Source organism: Zootoca vivipara, chromosome 5, assembly GCF_963506605.1.
Source record: "Zootoca vivipara chromosome 5, rZooViv1.1, whole genome shotgun sequence".
Lineage (NCBI taxonomy): Eukaryota > Metazoa > Chordata > Lepidosauria > Squamata > Lacertidae > Zootoca > Zootoca vivipara.
This window is the reverse complement of record NC_083280.1, coordinates 49,392,788-49,417,781: the sequence shown is the minus strand read 5'-3', so window position 1 is coordinate 49,417,781 and position 24,994 is coordinate 49,392,788. Positions and strand designations below refer to the sequence as shown.

At 42.4% G+C, this 24,994-nt stretch overlaps 1 protein-coding gene across 4 annotated transcripts in view; it reads right to left on the bottom strand.

The window, feature by feature from the left end:
* ACSL5 (acyl-CoA synthetase long chain family member 5) overlaps nucleotides 1-24,994 on the bottom strand; it is a 32,300-nt gene that overhangs the window by 7,053 nt on the left and 253 nt on the right. For 2 of the 4 annotated variants that reach the window (XM_035132407.2, XM_035132404.2), the window contains exons 2-14: nucleotides 12,504-12,692; nucleotides 10,536-10,644; nucleotides 9,152-9,216; nucleotides 8,968-9,069; nucleotides 8,131-8,230; nucleotides 4,809-4,987; nucleotides 3,198-3,230; nucleotides 3,043-3,094; nucleotides 2,069-2,142; nucleotides 1,861-1,938; nucleotides 1,368-1,502; nucleotides 870-1,004; nucleotides 681-776 (exon numbers count right to left, since the gene is read on the bottom strand). In XM_035132407.2, coding sequence (XP_034988298.1) covers nucleotides 681-776; nucleotides 870-1,004; nucleotides 1,368-1,502; nucleotides 1,861-1,938; nucleotides 2,069-2,142; nucleotides 3,043-3,094; nucleotides 3,198-3,230; nucleotides 4,809-4,987; nucleotides 8,131-8,230; nucleotides 8,968-9,069; nucleotides 9,152-9,216; nucleotides 10,536-10,644; nucleotides 12,504-12,659 — 1,314 coding nt within the window. In that variant the 5' untranslated portion in view covers nucleotides 12,660-12,692. Of the gene's footprint in view, nucleotides 1-680; nucleotides 777-869; nucleotides 1,005-1,367; nucleotides 1,503-1,860; nucleotides 1,939-2,068; nucleotides 2,143-3,042; nucleotides 3,095-3,197; nucleotides 3,231-4,808; nucleotides 4,988-8,130; nucleotides 8,231-8,967; nucleotides 9,070-9,151; nucleotides 9,217-10,535; nucleotides 10,645-12,503; nucleotides 12,693-13,878; nucleotides 19,964-20,552; nucleotides 24,130-24,994 lie in introns of those variants that run through there. The other 2 variants (XM_035132405.2, XM_035132406.2) reach the window with 2 other exon arrangements.

Sequence of the window (24,994 nt, the reverse complement as noted above, 5' to 3'; positions counted from 1 at the left end):
GTGGTTCCACAATCTCCCCCCCCCCCAGTTTAAATACTTTATTGAAATTCGTAGATAACATACACAATATACCAAGATGAAAACAATCATGTACTAATAATCTTATATATGTTTACAAAAATTAAATTTAAATTAAATTTATGCAATCTCTTTTTTCCTATCTTTTTGCTGACATAGAATAGACTTCCTATCATTTTCCTTTCTGGTGATGAATGTAAAGGTAAAGGGACCCCTGACAGTTAAGTCCAGTCGCAAACGACTCTGGGGTTGCGGCGCTCATCTCACTTTACAGGCCGAGGGAGCCGCCGTTTGTCCGCAGTCAGTTTTTCCGGGTCATGTGGCCAGCATGACTAAGCCACTTCTGGCACAACGGAACACCAAAACCAGAGCAGCACACGGAAAAGCCGTTTACCTTCCCACCGGAGAGATACCTATTTATCTAATTGCACTTCATGCTTTCAAACTGCTATGTTGGCAAGAGCTGGGACTGAACAACGGGAGCTCACCCCATTGCGGGGCCTCGAACCGCCGACCTTCCGATCGGCAAGTCCAAGCGGCACAATGGTTTAAACCACAGCTCCACCTGTGGCTTCCTATCATTTCCCGATGCATATACAGTAACCTTTCTGGTGATGAATGTACTTCTCATTATTATCATTATATGGGGGCTTTGCCCTTACCTGACACCCAAAGGCTACTCTGAGGAACGTTAGGACAGGTGAAGATATGGGGGCAGCTCCAGTGACTACTATTCGCACCTTCCCACCCAAGATTTCCTGTGGAGAAGGGAAGAGAAGAATGTAAGTACAGGCACCCCCGTGAAAGGTATTGTGGCATTGGTTCTGAAGTTTGAAAAGGGGAGCACGTACCTGGACTTTATTGAACACTAGCTTGTCCCAGATGCTGGTGTTTCGGATAATGCCTTGCTTCACTTCAGCATGCTTCCTGGCTACAGCAACTCTGAGCAATAACTGCTTGAAGTTTGTTTGGGCACCACTTTGAATCTGCAAGAGATCAGGGCACTGTACTACTAAAGGCGCACAGTAACTCCAGAGATAACCTCTTCATTTCTGGCGACACCATTTCTCTGCCCTTCCCAAACATCCAGCCATTATGCCCCCTAACCTTAAGATGGATTTTAAAGCCATGATGTGACATGGGAGAGTTTAGGAGAAAGCCCTATGGCATGTTGGGGTGAGCTTGCCATTTCTGTTTTCAAAATTTGGTGGGGTGGGAACTTGGGAGGGTACAAGGATTCTAATCGAACTATTCTATGGAAAAATTAAATACCAGCGTAATATACCCAGTTGCAATTGTGCTTAACAGGATTCAAGTGGAGGCAGCTTTCCGTTAGGTACAATGTTTACCTTGTCATAGATCCTGTTGAGCAGTCTTGGCACCACTGGGAAGATAGTTGGCTTCAAAGTTTTCATGTCGTCAGTTAGAAATCTAATATCTCCTTGGAAGAACCCCACTTTTGCTCCATTGCTGTACATTATGGTCTAAAAAGTAACCATGGAAGACTTTGACTATAATGCAAAAGGTATTAGGATTGAGACCCCACTCCCTATATATATATATATATATATATATATATATATATATATATATATATATAAATACACACACACACACACACACACACACACACACACACTCCACATCTCAAGATCTTGCTTGCAACATTTATCATGATATACAAGCACACCTTGTTGTCACATTAAGCAGGAAGGACCACACTCCTATTGCCAGATGGGATGCTTACAGAGCCACTCACATGCCACTGCTTAACCTTTTGAAGAGACCCAAGAAGCACCACACAGTTGCTCCGAGCGGCAAGAACTTAGAAAGGGGTTTTACCTGCACTACTCTCTCAAACATGTGCGCCAGAGGAAGGTATGACAGCGATACATCCGATGGCACACAAGGACTTGTCATCTGCAAGAAAAGAAGCAGGCGGTGTCACAAGGATGCTCCAGTTCTACAAACATTCAAAAATGTAGAGTTCGATTGTTGACAGCCTGACCAACCTAAACAGTCAGTTTGGCCTATGCATATGGTCACTTACTTCTATAGTCTTCATGAAAGCAGCAGCATTGGCAACAATACTTCCATGTGTTAGCATGGCTCCTTTAGGGTTACCTACACACATAAAAACAAATTTGTAGCTCAAGCCAGGAATTTAAGAGCTGAACTACACACTGTTTCAGCCAACATGAACACCATTAAATAAGAACACTCCTTTCATTTTCTTTTCTTTTTTTAAGTATGGGCTGCCCTTTTTCACTAAGTGTGAACTCAAAGCAGCTTTTAAAAAAAAACACAACTTCATGGTTTAAAAACCATAAAATGCAGCATAAAAATCTACCCATAGACGGTAGATTTCTTTTTGAGGCAGGCATGCAATACTGCTAACCAGGCCAGTTTTAGCTATTACAGACAGCGTGCAATCTTTCTTTTAGAACAAGTGGTGTAGAGTCAAGTGCCCCCTGAATTTCTGCATCAAATAACCATTTTTGAAGGCCCAGTGGGAAATCTTCAAAATGATGTTAAGCGCTACTTCTTTTTCCTTGCTTTCCCCCAAGTTGTGTGGCAGTCTTATTCTATGAAGAGCTGTCAACAGTTTCACATCAAAACCATCAGTTTTAATAGGATTTGTGTCTCTTCCTCCCTATAAAAGTATCAAGGGGACACAGAAATTGAACGTTGCCCCCTCTCCACATTCCTTGAGAAGAGTCCAAATTTCACCCTGTGAAATTGAAGTTCCCGCTCAGGCAGCATAAAGCAATACAAAGAAAATCCAACAGTTCCTTGCATACTAAAACACATCAGGAACATATTACATTGCATAAATGCAAGGATTTGTATGAAAACCCCTCAAATGCTTCCAGCATGGGTGGTTATGACTGGAGCTTTTTTTCGTTTCAGTAATTGGATGGGCTCTATTATCTCCAACATTTGAGGCAAGTCTTAAAATCTAAAAATAGGATTAGCGCTTGTCCCAAAAGATGCTGCCTATTGGTGTTCTACCAAGATATTTACCTGTTGTTCCACTGGTGAAACAGACCAAGGCAAGATCCCCTGGTTTGGGAAGCTGAAATAAGATAACAATTGAGTCCAAAATGGGTTCAAGCTCTTAAAATCACACATGGTAAATAGACCTCATTGGTTGAGTAAAATAGAGGGTGAGTACTTACAACTGGTCTGCTGAAGTTGTGTTTTCCTAGCATCTGTAGGGAAGCAAGCAAGAGCAATTAAGCAGTGCCACTAAGGAATGGGGCAGTTGTGGGGGGGTGATAACTATTACTGTACAGGGTAGCTCAAGAAGTAGATGTTCTGAAGTGGTTTGTTGGGGGGGGGAGTATGAAGTGAAGGTCTGAATTTAAATTGAGATTAATCTAGATAGACAAGAGCCATTTGGAGCATTTATAATTGCAGAAAGAAATCCCAACAATAGCACTTTACATATTAAGACAAGGCTTGAGAGTGAGCAGAGGGAGAGAGTGTGTGTATATAGCTGAAAAATCATTTTTTAATTCCCTCAAGATGCAGGTGTGTGTGTGTGTGTGTGTGTGTGTGTGTGTGTTAAAAAAAAACAAATTTACATACACACACAAAATCTCCCATCTTTTGTCTGTCCTAAGACCCCAGGACACAGATCAATCAATTTATGTTATGAATAATTCCACTGTTTTTTTCTGTTTAAGTTTGGTGACTGGTTTTTCAAGGTTTACAAAAATGTATTTAGAGAAAGAAAAAAGAATTCCACCCTGGAATGCTGTGCAATATATAGGTGTATAGGCACTGCTATTTATTGATATACCCTTATAGCAGCTTTTAAAAATGGCATGGAAAAGGGCAAGAATAGAAGGATCAGCATGAGTATTAAGGATAAAACACTGAAAGAGGAATGTAGTGTATAGACCACACTGGAAGTTGTGTAAGGCCAGAATCACTGGTGAAACTGAAATATTAATATTGTGGCAAAGATAACCTGCCCAACACATACACTGCCGTCCAGCCAAGCCACAGTCCCAAACATTGTCAATGACCAAGTTCTCATGGCACATTAAACCAAGGTTGGGGAGCCTTTTGCATCCCAAGGACCACATAGGTAGCATATGAAGTGTGTAATCTCACCTAGTTTATTCACTCACACACATACCTCTCAACCCAAGCAAGCAAGAAGTGTTGGAGTTAAAGGACACATTCCCTCCAGGCAAAAATATTCAAGCAGAATGCAAAGCAGGACAGTTCTAAGGGAGAGTCCTGAGGACAGTTCTAAGGAGAGTCCTGAGGACTAGATGGAAAGGCCTGGATGGCCATATCTGGCCCCTGTGCCTGAGGTTTCCCATCACTGCATTGAACCATAGTTTATTTTGCACTACTCAAAGTCCCTGCTGTGCTTCTCCCCCTTTATCCTTTGGCATGCTGGGGAACAAACCAACCGAAGGTTAATTTCATGTTATTTGCCTACCAGCACTCATGGTTTGTTGCTCTCCAAACAAACCATATGTGGAAACTGAAGGGCAAGATACCAAGTAATTTGATTAGAATCTGCAGCTTTGGGAGGAATACCATGGCCATGCTTTAATATCCACCCAGTCAAGTTGCTCAACACTTTTCAGAAGCTTCAGTTCCCACATGGAAAGGGAGATTGATAAATTTACTCAAAGGGATACTATTTAAGCATGTACTCAAAGCCAAATCCCAAAAGATGTCATATTGATGAAACATACATGCTTGCAGTTTCTAGAAGGTTTAACCTCTCTCAAGAGCAGACTTGTCAAGCAAAAGGGATCCTGTACCTCAATTTCTTGTAATGAAAGAATTTCAACTCCCAGGGAAGCTGCTTTTTCCTTTAATGTGCCATCAAAAGGATCCATCAGAATTATCATCTTCAGTCCTGGTGTCTTCTTTTGTTCACAATTCTCAAGTACCACTTGTGCCTTCTCGGGTTTGTCACATATCACTGTAGCAATGTCAGCTAAAGGAACACACATAACACTTGACAAGCTCCATCATTGGACTCAGGTTACGCAGAACACACAAGCAGCACCAGCTTGCTGAAGCAGACATCTCCTCATACCCATTTCATGCGGCAACAGGGGCGTTGCTAGCCCCTAGGACACCCGAGGCGGCAGCGCGGAGGCACCTCTGGGGCGGGGTCGTGACGTCATGACGTGTACGTCGTGATGTCACGGCCCCGCCCCCAGTGAGCAGGGCAGGCCAGCAGACTGGACATATAGAAGGCGGGCCAGCGAGCCGGGGCGTCACGGCGCCTCTCTGGCCTGCCCCCTCGCCTCTCTGCCCAGGGCTCAGCACACCCGAAAACAACAAAAAAGGATGAGCCAGCAGAGCGAGAACTCGCTCAGTGCACGGCAGCAGTGGCTCGGCTGACTTGCTCGCTCAGCACCTGCTTGCTTTTTTTTAAAAAAAAGCCTTTTTCTCGGCACTGGGCAGGGGCAGAGCAAGGGAGGGACAGGCCAGCGAGGAGGGGCGTCACGCCACAAGCATGACACCTCACTGGCCCGCCCCTGCCGCCCAGGGCCCAGCGCTGCCGCCGAGAAAAATGCTTTAAAAAAAGAAAGAAAGAAAGAAAGCAGGTGCCAGCAGGCCGAGCAAGCAGGCAAGCAAGTCAGCCGCCACGCACTGAGCTAGTTCTCGGCCTGCCGGCTTTGGAGTTGTGATCGCGGGGGTGGGGCCTGGGGCCCGGCGTGTCACCCCCTCCAGGGTGGTACCCGGGGCGGCCCGCCCCCCGCCCCCCTCTTGCTCTGCCCCTGTGTGGCAATCATTTAAGAAGTGGAAAGTGGAAATAATGCATTGAGTGCAAGCATTCTGTGTGCCAGAAGCTTCTGGGAGCTGCAAGAAATGCTAGGTGTGCCTGCCAGGTGTGGCTTGCAATTAGGCTATCAAGACACAGACACTTAAATTTACTGTGAGGAGTATAGGCCTCTCAATTGGGCTTCAGAGCCTGTTAAGTATGCTACACAATTATTATTATTATTATTCCAGCCACTCGTACTAGCTTGTAAAAACACTTTAAGCATGTTGCATGCAAATGCCAAATGTCTCTTTACCCTAAACAGTTGCTTTGGGAGGGAGCATTTGGGGATTCTAGGAGAATTTAGGGAATTTACTCCTTTATCCATCATGTCTGTTTGACGTTACGCCACCAAGCAAGCTTTTGTCTACAGGTTTCATTAGCTACAACATCATGCATTTCACTGAAACGAAAGAGCTGTTGGGGGGGGGGAGAAAAGGGAAACACCTTCCACTGTTGTTTCCGATTGAGGCCAACCAACTTAATTAAGTAAGGCTACCATTGCATGGTTTGTGTAGCTTGGATCATAGCTGCTATAATTGGAAGTTGTGCCATACTAATGGAGTACAATTAAATGAGCACCCAACTTGTCCAGACTAGTACCAAAAGTCCACTACTATTCTGCTACCCAAGAGACATTACTTCTCCGAGAATTAATCTCAACAACGTTTCCTGTTAGGATTTTAAGCTTGTGGCTTTCTCTCTCATGAAATGCATTGGGGGCTTTATAACAATTGCAGTAAAATCACTGGCTAGCTGTATTTCATTCCATTCGTGATTTTAACACTGACAGATTTTATCTCCAGACATTTCCAAGAGTTTCATTCAAAGAAGCTGCAACTCCTTGCATTCAAAAAGTTGGTTTCAAAGAAGTGGGCAAAATAAACTTTGAGGAAGTTCAAAGCTTAATAACTGAAATACTAGCAATGGAGTGTATGATCCTCACCTGTATTTTTTTTGGTCTGCAAATCGAGTTTAATGGCCACGATTTTCATTTCAATAATGCCTTTTTTCGTCCAGGATAGCATAAGTGTAACTATAAAAAGGGGGGTGTCTTCTATTTTAGCATTTTGAAGCCAAGATGAGACTAGTTGCAAATAATTGCATTGTTTCATTTCTTTACAGAAATAAATACCCTGTTACCCACCCCTGTGTAGTCTTCTGAAGACAGATTATGTTCAACACTGTCACAAGTATCTTGCTAAGAAGCAAACTCTTTGACTATTTGCCAAACAGCCTGAAATAGTTCTCCAAAGCCAGGCTCAGAAAACCCACCTCAAGATGGAGCAGGACCGAAAATTTGATCAGGGACTTAAGTTGGTTGAGAAATGCTTTGCTCCTCTACTTAAGCAAGGTCTTTGTCTTATGGGGATTCTGGGGCTTTCTGCAGTCAAAGGTCCAGCATACCGACAGCTGTACTGACATAAGAGAGCTTCAGCTACCAAAGCTCTTTCATTTGGCTCTATTCAAAGCAACATTGTTATGTCACATTGCAACAGGACTGGAATTACAGAGGTGGAGGAGAGGTCATTTCCATTAATGACACACAGGGATACCTGCTCCCCCATCCTCAGATTTTACACCTGTCTTTTACTTACCCCTCTCCAGACTAATGAAGCAGGGGATAATTTTTCTGAGTCATTTCTGCCTTTTAAGAAGAATTTGGGTCATATTAACTCAAATAGCTTGTTCAATCTGCTCCAAGAAACCCAGCACGAGCTCTTTGGGACTGCACAGTGATGTATGGAAGTGAGAGCTGGACCATAAAGAAGGCTGATTGCCCAAGAATTGATGCTTTTGAATTATGGTGCTGGAGGAGACTCTTGAGAGTCCTATAGACTGCAAGAAGATCAAACCTATCCCTTCTTAAGGAAATCAGCCCTGAGTGCTCACTGGAAGGACAGATCGTGAAGCTGAGGCTCCAATACTTTGGCCACCTCATGAGAAGAGAAGACTCCTTGGAAAAGACCCTGATGTTGGGAAAGATGGAGGACACAAGGAGAAGGGGACGACAGAGGACGAGATGGTTGGACAGTGTTCTCGAAGCCACCAACATGAGTCTGACCAAACTGTGGGAGGCAGTGGAAGACAGGGGTGCCTGGCGTGCTCTGGTCCATGGGGTCACGAAGAGTCGGACACGACTAAACAACCAAACAACAACAACTCAAATATGAGGGGAATTCTTGGACCTTTTGTCCCTCTGAGGACCAAATTTCACTTTATAGTAGTCACTTGTCAAGAAAATAACTTCCCCCCTAATATAAAGAGCAGAACGATGTATTTCATGGCCAGAGAAAACAGCTTACCTTTGTTAATAACATACACAATAGCATCAGGTCCCAGAGTGTCATAAAGGGGAACTGCAACCATTGAGTAAGTGTAGCAGGCAAGCTCAGAGATCACCCACTACAGGAGATAAGAATGAAAAACACGTAAGTCTTTTGTGGCAATATATAGAACAGCATCTTTAAGGATCAGGTATATTCTAGTAATCCTCCCATTAGAGCTTCAGGTGTTAATTGGGTTGAGCTTGTGAACTTGCAGGCTTGCACCTGGCAGGAACTACCGTGTTTCTCATATTATAAGACATGTCTTATATTTATTTTTTTCTCAAAAATACACACTATGGCTTATTTTCAAGGGATGTCTTATTTTTTTCCTCCTCCTCCTGCCGCGGCCGGCATTGCTGCTGTGCCTATCACTATGTCTTATTTTCGGGGTATGGCTTATATTCCTTGAATGCTTAAAAATCCTGCTATGGCTTATTTTATGGGTATGTCTTAAAATATGAGAAACAGGGTATATATGACACATCTATTGCAATGAGCACAATAAGTTAAGGAAGCTTGATTTTATCAGCCCAACTGCAGAAGCAATTGTGGTAGATATGCAAGCCATCGTGCAAATTGGGGGGGGGGGGCTCATTAGGAAATTGTGAACACATCACGTCTTAATTCCAGCAAGACAGGCAACATGCCAAAACTGCTCCCAGCACCAGACCAGAACATGGATACAACAACATGAACTGGCAGCAGGTCCATTCACTTCCTCTGCTGCTTCCAAACATTAATATCAAAACAGTGTACACATTTAGGAATGGTTTTACCAGAATACTACGGCCAGCTAGGATTCTCACAAGTTACCTCTGGTCTATTCTGCGCAAAGATGCCAATGAATTGATCCGCTGAGGGTTTACATCCTTTGTGTAGAAGACCTGATCCCAGGTATTCAGCTCTGTCCAGCACCTAGAGATATCAAGGATAGTTAACTTGACATTATTGGCAAGGGATTTAGGTCAATTTTTCAGCTCCGTGTGTTTTAACCAACCTGTTGGTAAGACAGCCACTGATAAGGTTGCTTTGGTTTTCTGTATCCTAAGCAAGGACCATTTTCTGCAAGAAAAAAAATGAGATTATGAATATGCCAGAATACTGTAATAGAAGGGTCTTCAAGTGAACTGAAGGATACTGAACAAGAATCCACAGCTTTAAGGCCTCCCTAATTTGCTGACATTGCCTGCCAGATTCAATGCCTAGATGCTAAATTTTGTCTTTAGTTTAAAATATCTTGAGCAACTGAACACTTTTCTACGTTAGAGGACTTTAGACAGCTTTGTGCAGAGATGCCCTCCCATTCATTGTATTTACCTTCCTTTAATATTAGATATGGTTTACAGTTAAAAAAAAATACTACTCGAGCAGAAAATCAAGCAAATTTCAAGAAGCATTAGAATGCCTTCTTACGGGAAAGTTTGAAATACTTTTCTTATACAGCATTCACATAAATTACTGTGATATGTAGACCCCCCTCATCAAAATAGCATCAGAAGCTGGCCAAGGACCAAACCACATGTGATGCAAGAGATTCAGACTGGATCTCTAATTTGGACAACACAGGTTCATAGGCTCCAAGTCTGAAATTGATCAGTGTCAGCAGTAGAATTATACAAATACAAGAATCTATACCCGTCTAGCTCCCTTTCTTACAACAGGTCCAAACAAGGGGTGCTGGGCAGTTCAGATCAAGAATTGGTAGCGTTGCTGCTCTGACAAAGTTTGGATGCCTTACACTGCCTTCTTTTTAAAGAAGTGTTCTCTCCTTAATTCAGGATATCGAGTCATTGATCTACCACATTATTTGGTTTGCCTCAAGCATTATGCTCCAACCTCATGAAAATGAAAGTCAGACTTTCTATTTCACACCATTCGTTTCCACAGCAATTATAAAGGAGCCCTGCAACCTTTGTGGTGTTAGAGGATTTGATTTTATATTCAAGCCATCTCTAAAGCAAGCCAGCCATTTTTGAAGAATATCCTCAGTAGGCAATCACGGTGTGTAGAAAAGGATGCTCATATCAAGGACCAGAAACACACAAAAAGACTGCCATGAATCCATATTCCCATATGGAAAGCCCAGTGTTATTTTTCTAGAAAAAGAAGTGGTGGAACTCACCACCAACATCTCCCTTGTTCTCTTATAATGGCGATGGCACTCACTTGAGTGGTACCAGAACTGAGTTCCTGCAAGTTCCACCTGAAAAAAGCCCTGGAAAAGCCTCTGCAAAAAAATCATTCTGTTAGCTTTTCCCTATTCAGCTTCATTAGCTTCCTCAGGTGAGAAGTACTATGGCAACACCCTCTCCATCCAGAACAGTGGTTCAAAGAAGCAATGCTAAAACAGGCCATCCAAGTTGTCCCAATTCCCTACTCACCTGAGACATAGCGTCCTCTTCTGAAACTTTCATATAAGGTCTGTGCATCCTCATGGTAGTAAGAAAGAAGCTTGCCTTCAGGCACAAGAGCACTTCTTCTAGCACCTCCCTACATTCAGAAATTATTCAGGTTAGTTGGCAACGTGGATGATGCACCACAAGGCCCCACTCCCCACATTAGGCTTAACTCAGATTAAGGCTACCCAAGGTTCTTCTCCTCACAATCTGTACATAGGGTTTTCTCATCTCACAAAGTGCTAAGATAAATGGCTACACCAGTTTGAAAAAGAACCAGCAATGCATTTAATGATGCCCCTAAACCACCACCACCACTAGTAATAATAATTAATGGGAACAGCCTTTCCATGTTCCCTTGATCCAAGCCATGCCTTAAGGCCTAGAGAAGTCTCCACCTGCAATAGTCCTCTCCTAGATCTCCCTTTTTGCTTCTGGATGTTTCCTGCCTCCCACCACCTTAAAGTAAGCTTGGGGAAACCAGCAGCAGTGAAGGCTAGCTCCAAGAAAAGTTCATTCCATTTCAGAGGCAAGGGGAGAGTAAACTCGCCTTATTAACTGGCATGGGCTTCCTGGACCATGGATTTCCAACTCTCCTCCTCCCATTGTGGAATTGATACTATCCCTATAGCACTTTTCATAGTGCCCAGCAAATGATTTAAGAGCCACTGTTGTAGCATTGAAGTCAAGCAAGTATGGAAGCCCCAATGTACTTCCTCTTCATCCATCTCAGGCCATTGGGGTAGCTATCAGATTTCCTTCAGAGGCCATCTGTTTCTAAGACAGTAGTAATTAGATGTCAAGAAGATCTGTAGCCGTTTCATTTGGCTGTCCTCATGAATTGAGCACCATTTCCTCAAGAGTTTATTAGTTGGCTCCATGTTAAGTGAGATGGTGCATGACACAAAAAGATGCTTTGTAGGCACACATACAGAAGCTGTTGTACTGATGGTTAACCAATGACTGCAGCAGGATCCGCTTGACTGCTGTCAGCTGTGTGACAATACTGTCCCAACCAAGCAGCCTTTGGAGAGAACAATTAACCTGACAAGAGTGTTCACCTTTTATCTGGTGTACGGCATTGCAGCCAGTCAGCCGAACCTCAACAGTTTTCCAGCATAGGGGGAGGTATGCTGCCTTCTCCCCTGCATCACAGCCGGCCGCGTCATCTGTACCGGGGACAGCCCCAGCCAATGTGCGGCCAGGATGGGTATGGCCACAGGTCATTTAATTTTGGCATGACCAGCCGGCTCCCTCTTCCTTGCCTCTTCTCCTGGAAACTTTGTTGCTTGGGTGCCTTGGCATGCAATGGAATCGAACATTTACAAGAATCAAGGAAATTGTGCAGCTGCTGCTCTCTATTTAGATCTAAACTCTTCCTGATCCCAGGTATGTTTCTGGGGGTTAGTGTGTCAGTTTTCCCTGTAATGTTCATGGCTAGCACTCAAGTAGAATCCCAGAACAAAAGAATGCAGATGTGCACAGCACAATCAGCATACAGTGGTACCTCTACTTACGAATTTAATGTGTTCCAAACGCACATTCGTAAGTCGAAAAAAATTGTAAGTTGAATCCCATAGGAATGCATTGGGAGAAAAAAATCGTAAGTCGAAGCAATCCTATCTAAAAATTCGTAAATCCTATCTAAACAGCATCCAAGATGGCAGACGGAGCTCCATTCGTAAGTAGAAACATTCGTAAGTCGAGTCATTCGTAAGTAGAGGTACCACTGTACATGCCAACAATATCGGCTGTTGGAGAATGTAGATTCCCACCATCCCCTACCTACCACACAATACTCACTGAGAAAGGTCATAAATCTCGAGCAGTTTCCATAGCAAGTCAAGTGCATTTCACACAACAGCATCCAATGAAGGGTAAGCTAAGCAAATCATACATTTAACCTAGCCCATTCATTTGCCAACAGTGGCTGATGACCTTTCTTTCTTTTACCTCAGTGCCAACCGACTGCTTCTTCAAGTCCACAGGAGCCGCAATTGGTTTTGGTTTGGTTATCAGCCATAGGAAGACTGTTGTTCCGAAAGTAACAAGACCAATCAAAGCAGGAGTCGGGAGTGGTGAAAACAAGAACTGAAGTATCCAAATCATCCTGTTGGATCAGTGCAGCCAAAGTGGTGAAGCCTAAAGCAAAAGGCAGACAGCAATTAGAACACAATTAACTTTTCATACATATATATATATAGGCATTATGTGTGCAGAGGTCACAGCCTTTCTCCGTAACTGCAGAACCGTAATGTAACAAATTTGGCCACAACGTTCCATGCCCATCAGGGAGGGATCTGGCATCATTTCCCCCAAAAAAAACCATACCTTTCACACCTAAAATAATGATTAAACACAAAAAAGTGGTGCCCAAATTAGACGTCACCACCAGAAGCTCTGAAGACTCCAGCAGCATCCAATAGAAAGGCAGATCGCACGCTGCTGCCTCCAAAGCTGCACTGCCAGATGACATCACAAAATTCCACAGCAACCAACTGAAAACAGTCCTTTTGCAGCAACAAGGCCCAGCTTTTTCAATAGGCCACAGCATTTCCAAGCAGGGAAAAACAAACAGAATAGGGCCTTTCACAACTGGGCACAGGGATGAGGCACAACAAAGGGAGGGGGAAAACACATAGCAATGGGGGGGGAGGACCCTTAGTCAGCCAAAGCAGTGGGGGGTGGGGACATTTTCAGGAACACGCGTGGGTGGGGGAGTCTTATTTTTGAAACTTACAGTGTGGGAGTCAGGGTTGGGACAGGGTAGATGAGGGGACTCTATAGGGAGACTCTGAAGGTCCATTTAACATGAAAAGGTCCATTTAACACAAAAACCCACAGCAACACGTGGCCGGGCCAGCTAGTAGCTTAATAAAGTTGTTATCTAGTAGCATGGCAACAAAATGTTCCCAAGATAGTTATTATCAAAGGCTTAATTTAAACTGAAGACAAACAATCCACCATCTAGGTTAACCTAGGTTAAGTACATCAGATAACTAACTTTTGTTGTGGCAGATTCTGCAACATCTCCAAGAAGAACAACATATTCTACTTTGTAGTCATGTTTTTAGTCCCAAGAATAGGCTGTTCATTCTTAACTCCATATCCTCCTACAGAGTCTATAGAGCTCATTTCCAAGTACACATAAGTAGCTCAGTGGTGCAACACCTGCTTTGAATATTTAATCCTTTCATCGGCAGTTCAAATAATTAGATGCAAAAGTCTCCTACCCTGGAGATCCACTGTCTGTCAGAGCATGCAGTACTTGTCTAGAGGGACCAATGGTCTTGCCTACAAGGCAACTTCATATGTTCATGTAACTTACGTTTCCTTGTATGGTTTTGTTCCCCACTTCCACAGCCCCTGCCCAAGAGACGGGCAGTTGTCATTCTGGGCACATCACTATCGGAAAGCTTAGCGAGAAAATTAGTTTAAAGAGTTCCCAGCTCCAAGACAACTCTATCAAACATTGGCAAGGACTTTTCTGGCATTTTCAAGAGATATGGAAGGAGACTCTGCACTTTCACAAATTGCATAACATACTACAGCTACTGACTTTTGCCCTTGGATGTGTGGTTTGCCGACTTCTAAGTGTATTCAAGAGTTGCTCACACCCAAGAGTACAGGAAGCCCTTTTCACCCATTTATCAAGAGAGGTCATTATACTACGAACTATGCTAAAGTTTACACAGCGATGAAGTGAGCTGACAACGTCTGTTTCTCACTGAAGTCTTGAATCTGACCCAAGAACAGTTCCATTTCTTGTAGCTAACCAAATACCAATGCACCTCTAAGCTCACTCTCTATCCCCCCCCAACACACAAAAGCAGATTTACAAAGTAAGTGCTGCTAGACAAAAAACTGTCCCATACTTTGATATCTATTGATATCGACTGGGGGCAATAGATCTGGATTTGTTGGTAGATCTATGGATGATTTGCAGTTGATTGTCAAGGACTGTTCAGCAACAGCAATAAAATAACTCCCTCCCTGCTCTAAATTACATTACTGAAATGAAGAAAGCTTGGAGAAAACAGGAAAGGGGGTTGTATGTAGATGGACTGTTGTTTCCGTTCACTTGTGCCTACTGAAAACAAATTCCTGAGCTCAGAATTATTGAAATCAAAGTTCTAGTTCTAGTTTATAAGTTTATTTTTCTAAGCAAAGGCCATAACAAATTCAACAAATTTGTAACAATAGTATTGATAAAAACAGAACATTCATCCGTAATATAAGGAAATATCCATGATGTGTGTGAGAGAAAATACCAGACACCACCAACAACAACAATAATAATTTATTATTTATACCACGCCCATCTGGCTGGGTTTCCCCAGCCACTCTGGGCGGCTTCCAACAGAAATATTAGAATACACTAATTTCTTAAACATTAAAAGCTTCCCTAAACAAGCTTAAATCTAATTTTATTTCAAATTAAACCTCCAAATCACCACCACAACATAGTGATTTTATGGAACTCATTTGTTCCTGATTTTTCTTGCATAGAGGGTCCAGCGTTATTAGCTGGCAGGTACAGCAAGACTCCCTTTGATCAAAGACTATGCCCACGTAACAACAAAGAGGTTGAAACAATTGGGCACGTTTTGCTCCACTGCCCATTATACCGAGAGATGAGAAAAGAGCTAATTGAACCGCTCCTAGCCAATCAACCCGGCCAAGCAGGAGAAGCTTACATTAAATATCTGCTAGCTGACTCAGATACAGAGATCACTAGTGCTGTAGCTAAATATTGCTATATGGTGGCGAGAACAAGACAAGCCATGATGAAAGCAACCCCCAAAGATAAAGACCCTAGTTAACCCATAGAAGATGGAGAGGCGATAGAGGTTCTGTTTTTAAAGCAGCCATGTTATATGTTACAGGTTATAAAATTTTAAAATTGTGTAGTTTTCAATAATATTATAAGTTATAGGAAGATAACTTATGAATTGAGTTGTATTATTCTTTTGCTGGTCTTTGACCGTATTAAAGTTTTACTTACTTACTTGCATAGAGGGTCTAAATCTAATTAAGTTCTGGTTCTGGCTGGTGCATTTTGCAAGTGTGAATCTAGCCATTCTAGATTTAGATCAGCTATGAAGAGAAATTAGAAGTTTGCTTTGTTTTCAGAATAGTCCTAGATCAAAAGGACTCTATCTTTTGAGTTCAGGAACATCCATATAATCAGAGCTTTCTTTTTTTTTATTTGAACTGAACAAAACAGGTTTTAGAACTAGTAGATGTATAGAGACAATGGGCTATATTCAGACGACTCTCAACTTATTCTGGGGATAGCATATAAAATCAAAATTGTGTATAGTCAAAACACATTGGATACCAGGGCAGGTGGGATTGCCAAAGTCTCTTCCCCCCCTCAATGTCTACCCCCTCACTCTGCTCCCTTTTCATTTTATTTTTAAAAATCCTAGCTTGTAAAGCTGAATGCACAGTTAAATGTGCATAACTTGAGAGTTACCTATATTACTAAAATTTAAAAACAAAATCTACCCTGCCTAATTTTCCAGAAGTACCCAGGGTGACTAACAAATGAGATAAAGGATAAAACAAAAAGTAACTACCCCGCAATTAAACCCCATCATAAAATCAAAATATAAGCATGAAAACTACAACAAATATCACAGCGTTCAGAACTGCAGGGTGGCCATCGACATACTTGGCTATGTCAGCAAATGATATATTATTTCAATGAATGAACATTTATTATCTATATGCCACCCATCTGACCGGGTTGCCACTCTGGGCGGCTTCCAACAAATTAAAACATGAAGCACAGTAAAACATCAAGTATTAAAAACTTCCCTATACAGTAGTCAGGTCTTTACCAACTACCTGTAGCAATACAACAAAAGGGCTCTGAGGCACTTGACTCAACAATTTGTCATTATTTATCATTCTTTATTTAATGTCAAATGTCCATTCACAGGGCAGTTTACAACAATTCATTCCACAAAGTGTCTGCCATGGCGGATATCATCCTCATCCTGGCTGACAACAGCCTTGTCAGGGCAAGGGATTTGGAGCAGAGCCTCTGATTATCAGAGGACATTGGGGCAGGGGGAGCCATATACAGAGAAGGGCCTTTAAGCATTTATTAAGAGATTCCTGCCCAAGAGTCCTTTAAAGATAGGAGGGTCTACCATAACATCCCTCCATCCCATTTCCTATGCTACTACTGCATCAATCCCTGGCAAGGCCCGGGAAGCAGGCAGATATCACGGTCTCCCAACACTGCTTCAGTCACCGCTGCTGCTGCTGGGAAGAGTCAGGAGACACAGATTATTTACCCAGCTGCCGAAGAAGACGACACATTTGGCTGCTATCTGAAATGGGTTGCCAAGTTGGGCACAATAGCAGAGGGGCTAGTTTCCCCTGTCGCCATTGCGGAACCTCAGAAGACCAGCAGTTGGAACAGCCAACAGTAACATCTGCAGCCTAGAGTGGACAGTTAACGGCATCATCTTCCAACAATGCCAGGAGGAGGCGGGAACAGCAGCCTATCCAGCTACTCCAAATGAAGTGCTCTACGCCCAGGGGGGGCTTGTTCTCTTCCATGTACCCATGGGCCTTTATCTTGTTAAACAATCTATGGCCTTTTAAACTGTTGTTGTTTTGATTTGTTATTCTGGTGCTGCATTGTTTTGCTTTAATAATGTGAAGCGCCCTGTGAGCTTCAGGTGGAGGGCAGTATTGAAATTTAATAAATAATAAAATGGGAACACTTTAAAACAGGCATCCCCAAACTGCGGCCCTCCAGATGTTTTGGCCTACACCTCCCATGATCCCTAGCTAAGAGGACCAGTGGTCAGGGATGATGGGAATTGTAGTCCAAAACATCTGGAGGGCCAAAGTTTGGGGATGCCTGCTTTAAAAAAAGAGAAAAGATGGCTGAAATATATTGCTCTTTTAAGGGAAAAAGTGCTACTTTTTTAATTAAAAAAAACCTTGTGTGTTAATTTTCATTTTGGAGGTTACCTTAGATAGCTGTTATCAGGCAGAATCTTGTTCACACTCAACACACCCTGATTAAAGCGGCCTTTGACAGCCTGGTACCCTCCAAATGCTTTAGACTAGAACTCCAATCAACCCCAGCCAGAACCCCAGTGCGTGTGTGTATGTTGCAATAGAGCATGATCCTCAAACCTGCTGCTCTCCAAATGTTTTGGACTATGTGGAGGGCAAATCTTTAAAAAACTCTAGAGTCCATGGGTAGGCAAACTAAGGCCCATGGGCCAGATCTAGCCCAATCGCCTTCTCAATCTGGCCCACAGACGGTCCAGGAATCAGCGTGTTTTTACACGAGTAGAATATGTCCTTTTATTTAAAATGCATCTCTGGGTTATTTGTGGGGCATAGGAATCCATTAATTTTTTTCCAAAATATACTCCGCCCCCCCCAACAAGGTCTGAGGGACAGTGGACCAGCCCCCTGCTGAAAAAGTTTGCTGACTCCTGCGATCTAAGCAGACAAGTCTCTGACTCTTGCCTCCCAAATCCCATAACACACATGTATTATGCAAAAAAAGTATCTCATACATTACTATTCCAGTTGGTGTATAATGAAGAGAAGCTTATTAAAGTTGTTGCTGATTATTAGAGCATTGCTTAGTTGGCCAATTATTCAGTTCTGGTCATTTTTATACTGGTCTGATTACATTGTTGCGTGTTTGTATGTTGCCTAGCAAGGACCTTGTCCTATAAACACAGCCTAAATATGTAAATAAATAGACAAGTATACTATTCAATCTACTTCCGGTAACTCCTGCAGCCCAGCTGGTGCCAAATGTGCTCCTCTGCTTTCCTTTGGACCACATTAGTGAGGCCGAGGGAGGGGGCTTGTTGTCTGCGCAGCCCAGACCCTCCATACACACTGCCCAAAAGTGCATCCCACAGAGGTCACTTCAGTGCTGCTAACATAGCAAAAGTAACAGGAAGTGAGATTCTTCAGCAGTTTGACTTCAGCCCAGGAGGCGCAGTCCATTGTCTCAAGACAGATGGATATCAACAACAATATTCAGTAATCTATTAAACCAGCTACTGCTAGTTCTTCCCATGCTTCCTGTCCCCACCTATATGGAGAACAGTCTTATATGGATTGAAATGCTCTCTTTAATGAACTATTATTTAATGGAAAAACCCTGTAAGTTTAAAATGGAGTTAAGGTTCCCTCGTGATGGCTCAAACGCTACAAAGCCAAGAAACTAGATGCCAAAGACTATGGCTTAACAAGCATGTCATGATGTTTTGCAGCACCACAAATTGTGCTTGCTTGCAACATGCACCTACACTTTTTCTTAATCTTTCTGGCGCAAATCCTGATGGGAGGAATGAATTATCTGGAACGAGCAAAGTTGCCCCACATTGTCCTGGTCCAGTATTGCCTTATGAAACACCTGAACATTGCTGTGTTGCCCAAGAAATCATCCTGCAAATTGGCCCATGCCTCTTTCTTTCTTGCTTGCATCAGTATCTAGTAGGTTGGGCTAAGCAAAGAGATGGGGATTGTCTCCAATTCAGTGGGGCAAGAATAACACTCCTGGTTGTGAGATGTGGAGTAGGAATTGCAGTGAAGAGCAGGGTGTGTGTGGGTGTGCTCACCCACAAAACACTTCCAAGTTTCCAAACATGCTCATGGGTGCAAAAATGTTGTTGAGCCACTTTAACTGTTGCAACCCACTTCATATTCCATAGGCATTGCACGTAGTACTCTTACTTTCCCAATTCTGCTCTCATGAACATGCATTCAGCATGCCTCCATTATATAAGACTTCTAGAAGGTATTCAAACCTCCTTTTGATCGAGCATGTCTCTCACACAGTACTTGTATATTACAAGTGTTTTCATTGCTCACTAGAAAGGCCACTTATCTGAAGTCTGATAAGGACAAAGATTGTCCAAGATTCAGTAACTTTACTCGGTTTTTATTCAACTAGACAAGCCATAGTTCAATGGCAGAGAGCATGCAGCAATTACCAGCCTCAATCCCTGCCATCTCCAGGTAAAACTCCTATCTGAAATACTAAAGAGCTACTTTCAGGCCGTGTAGCAGATAATAGTGAGCTAGAGGGACATGTGGCCCAACTTGATATGAGACATTTTTTATGTTCCTCAGCAAAGCAAGGTTAACACTAAACTATAAAGATTTCAAGCAAACACCTAGAAGTTATTCATCAATTATGTACAGCAGCAACCAGACCATTCTTATTCCCCAGAACAAAACATAAAAAACAGCGGAAGCTTTCACTCAGCTTCAATTGCGTTTTTTAGTCAGTCAAAACCAAACCAAAACCCTAGAGCTACACTACTATTCATATCAGCATGTCTGTGCTGCATAACAGGATAACTTAAGCCTTGACCTTTTAACCTCTGCCGTAGAAACTGAATAAGCAACTGATACTACCCTGTTTCTCATATTTTAAGACATACCCATAAAATAAGCCATAGCAGGATTTTTAAGCATTCAAGGAATATAAGCCATACCCCGAAAATAAGACATAGTGATAGGCACAGCAGCAATGCCGGCCGCGGCAGGAGGAGGAGGAAAAAAATAAGACATCCCTTGAAAATAAGCCATAGTATGGTTTTTTTGAGGAAAAAATAAATATAAGACATGTCTTATAATATGAGAAACACGGTATACCTTTGAGTTTGATTCTCATCTAGATACACAAATCTATGCAACAAAGGCCACGTTTCGAAGCATAAAGGGGTCTTGAGCAAATTACTGTTGCTAACCCACTATCGCAGAGTTGTAATATTACCACCCTCTACCTTTTTAACACCCTCTCAAGATACAAATACAACTGAGTAAAAACAATAGCAATCGAGATTCCCCGCCAACAAAAAGACATCTGGTGAGCCCTTTGCTATCAAGCCACCATTAAAGGTATCAACAGTATGCGCAAGAGGAGGACAAAAACCAGGCACGCTTTAGAACAGAAATGTAACATATACTAAATCTGACAATGCTTCTCCCACTTACCAGCTAGAAGCCTCCCACCACACGCTTGCAACAAACTCAGACTCGCAGCCTTAAATAACAGCCACTTCCAGGAAGTGCTGGGAACAGCTCGCATGAGAGGGAGGCCTCTCAAGCAGGAAGTGACTAATTATTCTCAGGCTTTTTAATGCTGTGCACATTTGCTTAGAAGGAAATCGCTCTGCACTCAGAGGGACTTGCTTGTATGCGCCTTACGTAGCTCCAGATAGCTGCAACAGGAAGGGAAGTGGGCAACCGCATTCAGGCTAAAGGCACCAGAAAATAAGCTAAGTTGTACACAGGTCACTTTTATTTCCAGTTTAAGACATTCATCTCCATTTAAAAACAAACAAAAATAATTGCCTAGAATTGTGACAAGGGAATACAGAGTTCCCGCAGAGGATAAAGAACTATTCTGAACTCACTTACATATAATTTTTAATTTCACTGCAAAGAGGGTTGGGTTTGTATGTAAAAGTCCAAGCGGCTCACCCCCTAACCTATGCATATTTATTCAGAAGTTCTACTGAGTTCAATGGAGCTTAATCCCAGCTGCACGGGATGGATCATGAATCGTATAACTCAGCCCCCATCATCTGCATCTGCCCTCTTTGTCCCAGCTATGTTATGGTTTGAATATGATGCTAAACAATGACTGAGCACTGCCTTCCCCAACCTGATGCCCTCCGGTTGTTTTGGACTGCAATTTTACCACCTTTGACCATTAGTCTTGGTGCCTGGGGCTGATGGGAGCCCAAGTCCAGCAATGCTGGGAGGGCATCGGGTTGGGAAAGGTTGATTTAGCATTATGTGAAGGAGCCTCAGGCAGCTCACGGCAGCAGCGATGAGAAAGAGACTGCAAGCTTTGAGTTCAGTGATTTTTCATTAACTGTGGACTGTTGGAACCTGGTCAAACTCCAATTAGTTTTAGGGTTTAGGGAAACAAGCCAACCATGGTTTATCAAGCAGGCTTGTTTCCTTAAACCATATCTAAGATTTACCACTTATAGTTGTAAGTTGTAATAATAAGCTGCAATTACCTGAAATCAAAAGCTTTTGATCTCTTCCCTGCAGGCATAGTGGGAGAAGACAGGAAAGAAGGAGTACCCAAAACAGATACATGCATGTAATACTAAACTCTGGTTGTATCCAAACTTGCCTGTCTGTTATTATGTCATTTTTGTCTCTTCATTGGAACTTGTGTTCCAAGTTGCCAGCTCGTTTGTTGTCTCTGCTACTTTAAGAGTAACCTACAATGTAGCAGGTGAAACTTTTCTATCCCTGTTATCTCCACATCTGGAAACACCTGCTTAATTATAGATAGCCTATCAGGCTGTTAATGACATAGGTTCTCTTCATCAGCTTTGGCTGATACAGCAGCTACGGTTATTCCTGGAGCAAGATATATTGTTTGACCATAGCAGTTCAGGCAATGGTAACTTCAAGGCTGGATAAATGCACTGCACTCTATGTAGGGCTTCCCTTGTTCAGTCCATGAACTTTAGTTACTGCACAGGGTTTCTGGCTCCTTTAAAATAAAAGTTGTGAAGCAAAATATGCAAGTACCATTTAAAGGAACTGCTTTGCTAGCTATGAATCTGCCCCTGCCTTTCAGTACTTTTAGTCAATAAGTGAAGTCAGATCTGTGAGTGCTAGAATGAAATGCAGAGGGTTCCCAAAAGAATACTTAAAAGGGGGGTTCTGAACGGAGAAGGAAGAGCTTCCTATTTCCTTTTTAGTCAGATTTTGGGTCTTCCTTGATGCACATATCAGCCCAATGTGTTTCCCCCTCTCTTTTGTATATACTGTACATTTTTTGTTCTAGTTTTAAACACTCTGCAAATGCATATACAACAAAAATTCATCATTAGTATATCCGTATTGTAGGGATGCGGGTGGCGCTGTGGGTTAAACCAAAGAGCCTAGGGCTTGCTGATCAGAAGGTCGGCGGTTCGAATCCCCACGACGGGGTGAGCTCCCGTTGCTCGGTCCCAGCTCCTGCCAACCTAGCAGTTCGAAAGCACGTCAAACTGCAAGTAGATAAATAGGTACCACTACAGCAGGAAGGTAAACAGTGTTTCCGTGTGCTGCTCTGGTTCGCCAGAAGCAGCTTTGTCATTCTGGCCACATGACCTGGAAGCTGTATGCCGGCTCCCTCGGCCAATAACGCGAGATGAGCGCCAGAACCCCAGAGTCAGTCGCGACTGGACCTAATGGTCAAGGGTCCGTTTACCTTATATCCATATTGTAGGGAGGTTGGTATTCTGGTTGAGAAAGGATAGGTTAAATCAGCCCTACAAAGTGGTGCAGTATTATTATACTAATGTCATAGAACAGGGGGGCTAAGAGAGGGTAGCATAGCTGCCAAGTTCTCCCCTTTTTAAGGGAAATTCCTTTATGCTGAATAGGCTTCCTCACCAGAAAAGGGAAAACTTGGCAGCTATGGAGGGTAGTGAATTACCACTCTGTATTCAGTGTTGTTATACAGCTCTAAGGAAACACAAACAGAGGAGGAGTTTGTCAAATTGATTTTAGCAGCAACATGGGGAGGAGGGGGAATATTTGCCTTCTCAACCATGAGGGGGGAATAGGATAATGGTGGAAGAGGTTGCTGTTGGTTTAAACTCTAAAATCATGAGTATATTCATGTCAAAGGCTCAACCCACCCTTTTTTCTCAAAGTAAAATAAAAGGGTGACTGACCCGTGTTGATAGCATTGCTGCAGTTACTGTGAGGTCTAAATCGCAAAGAAGCACATCAAATGTTCTGTAATGGTTTAATATTGAACTGATCCACATATGGTCACCTGAACTTGGGTTGCTGATAAACTTAAATCTCTTTTGATGCATGCATACACACCTGCTACCTGAAACGCCATCACTGAATACAGTATTGCCAGCCAGAGGCAAAGTGATGAAGACATTACAGTAATGTAACTGGTTTACAGCTCAGGAAACTTGAATTCTTTGCATTGTTCAGGGTTGGCACTGGGGGAAAGCAGGCATCTTGTGCTTTTCACAGCTGTGTGGCAGGCAGAAATTCAATTTCCGTTATGGGAAATGCTTCACCTGTTGACATTCTGCCTGTCAAACATCTAATAGTTTGTTGTGTGGTCTCTGATGGATATTTGGGGGGCCCTCCACCCCACCCACTAAAATGGCATACAATTTTGTGTACAACACCAAACATATGCCAGTTGGTATTCCCTTTTGCATGTTAATTGGAGGGTCCAGTCGACATAATGAGCCCAGAAAATTCTGTTGAAGTTCTTGGTAGTGACCCTAAATACCATCATTTCCCTAGCAGTAGTACATTGACTCAGGCTAACACATCAAAATCAGAGCAAGAAAAGTGGTTCTGCTTCCCATCATTCTAAGCATTCTGTTCACTATCCTTTTTTATCTTGTTGTGACATCATACAGCATGTGCTTTTGCAAACAGCTGTGGGAGCTACTCTTTGCCTCTTGCTGGCAGTAAACAAGACTGCAATGAGTTTTCATTTCATTCATCATCGTGTGAAAGCATAAGGTTCCTTGGGGCAAGGCAGGATTTGAAATTGTACAAAAGTACTTTTTTTAAAAAAAAAACCTAACTTTCCCAGTAAAACAATAATAAGCAGTTGTACTTCCATAATTAAATTTGTTGCCTGTGATCCTCACAGCTTTTCCAGACTGACACCTTTATGTCAATAATGCAGTGCAAGAGATTCAGAAGGATCGGGCAAAAAGTGAAGAATGTACTATGTCCAATGTTACCTGAAGGTTACAACATCAGTGCAACACATGAGAGGAGAATCAAAGAGTTGGTAAAGTGATATATGACAGAATTTTCCAGTTTAACCGATTGTATATATGACCTGCATATTTGTATAACATTGTTAACTGGTACCATTTAACGCTGTACAAAGAGAAAGCTGTGTACGATTTGTATTTTGATCTATATCTCTAATTGCTATGTGTAGCTTTGGTTTAATTTTAATAATAATAATAATAATAATAATAATAATAATAATAATAATAATAAACAGTCACTGAAAGGTACAAGTGGAACAACTCTTCCTCTCACTCTCGAGAAAAGGACACAGTGAGGTTTTAAAAAAGGAATTAATTACCGTCGAGATTGGCTCACAAAGCAGATATAAACCATTGATCATTCAATAATGAATAATTCCCGGGGGATTATTACAGGAAATGAGAGGCAGACAGTCTCATGGCATCTTAAAAACTAATAGAGTTGTTATACCCTCTTAGAAGTCTTTTAAAAAAAACTTATGTCATGATACAGAAATGAAATTTTGGGTTCAGTGCGGTCTACAATCAGGTTTTTCATTTATGATTGCAGTCTTGTTTGTTAGATCACCTGCTCGTCATCAGATTGCTTTGTATTCACCCGACACTAGCAGTATTTTTATTATTTAGATATACCAATTCTTAATCCACTACAAG